Source organism: Phoca vitulina, unplaced genomic scaffold (assembly GCF_004348235.1).
Source record: "Phoca vitulina isolate PV1807 unplaced genomic scaffold, GSC_HSeal_1.0 scaffold82, whole genome shotgun sequence".
Lineage (NCBI taxonomy): Eukaryota > Metazoa > Chordata > Mammalia > Carnivora > Phocidae > Phoca > Phoca vitulina.
In genome coordinates, this window is record NW_022589785.1 from 1,315,834 (window position 1) to 1,319,638 (window position 3,805).

The following is a 3,805-nucleotide window of genomic DNA, read 5'->3' on the forward strand; positions in this document are numbered from 1 at the left end:
GGGGGGGGGGGGGGGGCAGAGGGAGAGAGAGAGAGAATCTTAAGCAGATTCCACACCCAGCGTGGAGCCAGATGTGGGGCTCGATTTCATGACTCTGAGATTATGACTTGAGCCGAAATCAACAGTTGGATGCTTAACTGACTGAGCCACCCAGGCACCCCAAGATGAATCTATGAATTCTTACAAAGGGTTCGTTATAGCCTGATAACTGAGGCCCAAATTCTGAGAATACACTGGGAATGATGTGGTTGAACAATCCATTAAGATAAGTTTGGTGATGCCAAACAGTTGGCATCATGGACATTCATGAATGTTCTTCATGAAAATTCCTATCATGGGGGCGCGTAGGTGGCTCAGTCAGTTAAGTGTCTGCCTTTGGCTCGGGTCATGATCCTGGGGTCCTGGGATCGAGCCCCGTATCGAGCTCCCTGCTTGGTGGGGAGTCTCCCTCTCCCTCTGCTCCTCCCCTTGGCTTGTGCTCTCTCTCTCTCTCTCTCTCTCTCACTTGCTCTCTCAAAATGAATAAATAAAAGCTTCAAAAAAAAAAAAAAAGAAAATTCCCATCATGGAGGCAAAAGTTGGTTACCACTGGAAATCAACACTGGTGAGTCAAGACATGGCTGGTTCATGAGTCGTAATCAACACAATTCTGGAAAAACTGAACTTCTTGGGGATAACACCACTGATCCACTGATCTTGGCTTTGAGTCTTCTTTAAGTTATACTATTTAACTCAGTTAAATATTATAAAGGAGCTCATTCAGTCTTATCATCATGAAGTTCAAGGTGCCTTTTTACAACATCCATCTTCCCAGCTCCCACACAAGCTTGAACCTGCACGTTTGATGTGTTGGATGAGCACTGGGATTTTCAAAGCCTCTTAGGAGGGTCTAATGTGCAGTCAGGAATCAGAAACATTCCACAAACAGAAGCAAGGAAGACACTGAAGTTTCTAGCTCTGACAGCTGGGATACTGAGTCTCAAAAGCAGCAGGGAAGGGAAAAAACCAGGGTTCATGTTTGTCATTTGTCCAGGGCTCCTAGCAGGGGCTGGGTGCCAGGGACATCTGAAGAATCGATAAGCACCAGAGCCCAGTGCCCTTGGTCATCACGCCTCCCTGCCTGCCATTCCTCCTTCTTTCCCCGGCTCTGCCCCCATTCTCTTGCCTGCCATCACACCTGACCCCTGCCTCCTGCCCTCCCCACTGATCCCCCAGGACCGGCTTAGGAACCACTCACCATCTTGATAGGCCGGAAGGACATGAGCCTGTCGCTGCGGTAGCTGCTCGACCACGTGTCCCAGCGTGGGTACTCGCCCTTCTCCAGGACGAACATCTCCCCCCGGAAGTTGGACTGCTCAAAGGCGACCCAGCTGGATGTAAGAGCGATGGACAGAATGACAGAGGGCCGGGAGGAGCAAAGACAAGAAGGAGAGAAACCATCAGCAGAAGCCCTCCGCATACCCTTGCAAGGCAGCCCTGAGGCCAGTGGGTTGGATGCTAGGCTATGTTATTTACTGGCTATGTGACCATGGGCAAGTGGCTCTACCTCTCTGAGGCTTGGTTGCTTCATCTAATATGCCTATTTTCAGGGCGCCTGAGTGGCTCAGTCGTTAAGCGTCTGCCTTTGGCTTGGGTCGTGATCCCAGGGTCCTGGGATGGAGCCCCACGTCGGGCTCCCTGCTCGGCGGGGGGCCTGCTTCTCCCTCTCCCACTCCTCCTGCTTGTGTTCCCTGTCTCGCTGTGTCTCTCTCTCTGTCAAGTAAATAAATAAAATCTAAAAACAAAAAATAATATGCCTATTTTCTTGAAGTTGGTGGAGGATTAAATGAGACAGTGTCATTATGTGAGCAAAATGTTTCCCCAGTTGTGGGATTCACATCATTTAAGTACTACAAGAACCTGGAGTAAAATAGACATAAGAAGATATTTTATTTTAAACCTGATTACAGCTAGGAGAAAGTCTCTGTTGGATGCTAATGGACCTTCAACACTCGCTAGCCTCTCTTTCTGGAACCAGGCAAGAACAGCCGTCCGCCCAGGGCCTTGAGCAGGCTAAGGTATAATAGCACTGTTTTGTGTTCATTGTGTTCATTTTTTATGGGTACCTCTCACTTAGAGCAAGTGATGCTGGCTTTCTCTTTGTGCAAGTGATGTAAAGGTTCTTTAAAGATATACTTACCTGTGTTCAAAAGGGTCATTTAAAATGAAATATATTAAATAAATAATAGTCCTGGAAATACAGGGGTAAGGGGAAAATTGATACAGGTGGTTGAATCATAGGTTTGATAAGGACTGGCCTGGAATACGGAACACACGTGGTAGTTGCTATGGGGCAGTGGGAGGGAACTGCCTCTCAGATACTTCTGAGAATTAAATGTGGCTGCATTTGAAGCTGGTCAGTCCTCTAGGAGAACTGATTACAAGTTTGAAGTCAAATGGGGCTTTTCCTGGTTTTCCCAGTGCAGCCTGATTAAGGATGGGAAGTGAACTTGTGTTAAAGGGACCCTCGTGGTTCTGGGGTAGGTTCATGAGAAGTTTGAAGTGAAGGGACCCCTTGATCTTTGCTCTATATGGGTTCAGGAGTTCTCAGGGAACAAGAGGGAAACTGACATCAGTATCATCTCTCTGGGATCTTCCTCAACCCAGAAGGAAATGGGGGGCAGGTGGGGGATTAGCTACCACCATGGACTGAAACATGATGAGTCCCAGGAGCCTAAGGTCCTTGTCTGAGGAATGAGCCAACTCACCCTGGAGTGACAGACTTGAAGATGGAGATGTGCTCCTAGAATAGAGGCGAATCTGCCTCAGCCCTGCTTGATCTGGAGTAGATAAGAAAAGGATGGATGGATGGATGGATGGATGGATGGATGAATGGAGTAATAGTTGAGTGGATGGGTAGATGAATGGATGGATAGGTGGGTGGATAGGTTGGTAGATAGATGGGTAAAAGAACAGATGGCTGGGTGGATGGATGGATGTATTGATGGATAGAGGGAAGGAGGGAGAGGGGTAAGCAGATGGATGAATAAATGGAAAATGGATGGATGGATGGATACAATGATGTATAGACAGATGGCTAAATGAATGGTAAGTGGATGGATGGATGGATGGATGGGTGGATGGGAAGGGAGCCCTGGAAAATGGTGCCAGGTAGAAGTTAAAAGAACTGACTCTGAAAACAGACAGACCTAAGTTCTAATCTCAGCTCATCAGTTATTTGCTGAGTGACTTCAGGCAAGAACCTCAAGCTCATTCAGCCTCAGGAGAAGAGAGGAAAGATTACATCTACCTTGTCAGGTTATGAGGATCTAAAAAGGCATGCGCAGAGCAAGTCCTGCACAGAGAAAGCACAATGAATACTGTCTTTGATGGTTAAAAAGGGAGGAAAGGGCGCCTGGGTGGCTCAGTTGGTTAAGCAACTGCCTTCGGCTCAGGTCATGATTCCGGAGTCCTGGGATCGAGTCCCGCATCGGGCTCCCGGCTCAGCAGGGAGCCTGCTTCTCCCTCTGACCCTCTCCCCTCTCATGCTGTTTCTCTGTCTCTCTCTCTTTCTCTCAAATAAATAAATAAAATCTTTAAAAAAAAAAAAAAGGGAGGAAAGCTGCTGGAGGTCCGAGCTTACAGAAGGACAGATACTGATGTGGTCTTGCCACCCTGCCCACCTCCCCCAAAACTTCCCCTGTCATAACTCTGGGAGTCATAACACCCAGCGAGGACCTGTTATAAGAATGAGGAACTGTATGAAAATAGAGCTACCATATGATCCAGCAATTGCACTACTGGGTATTTACCCCAAAGATACAAA

General features: G+C 47.6%; 1 protein-coding gene across 1 annotated transcript in view; it reads right to left on the bottom strand.

The window, feature by feature from the left end:
* CRYBB1 (crystallin beta B1) overlaps positions 1-3,805 on the bottom strand; it is a 13,431-nt gene that overhangs the window by 3,897 nt on the left and 5,729 nt on the right. The window contains exon 4 of the mRNA XM_032395104.1: positions 1,238-1,370. Coding sequence (XP_032250995.1) covers positions 1,238-1,370 — 133 coding nt within the window. The remainder of the gene's footprint in view (positions 1-1,237; positions 1,371-3,805) is intronic.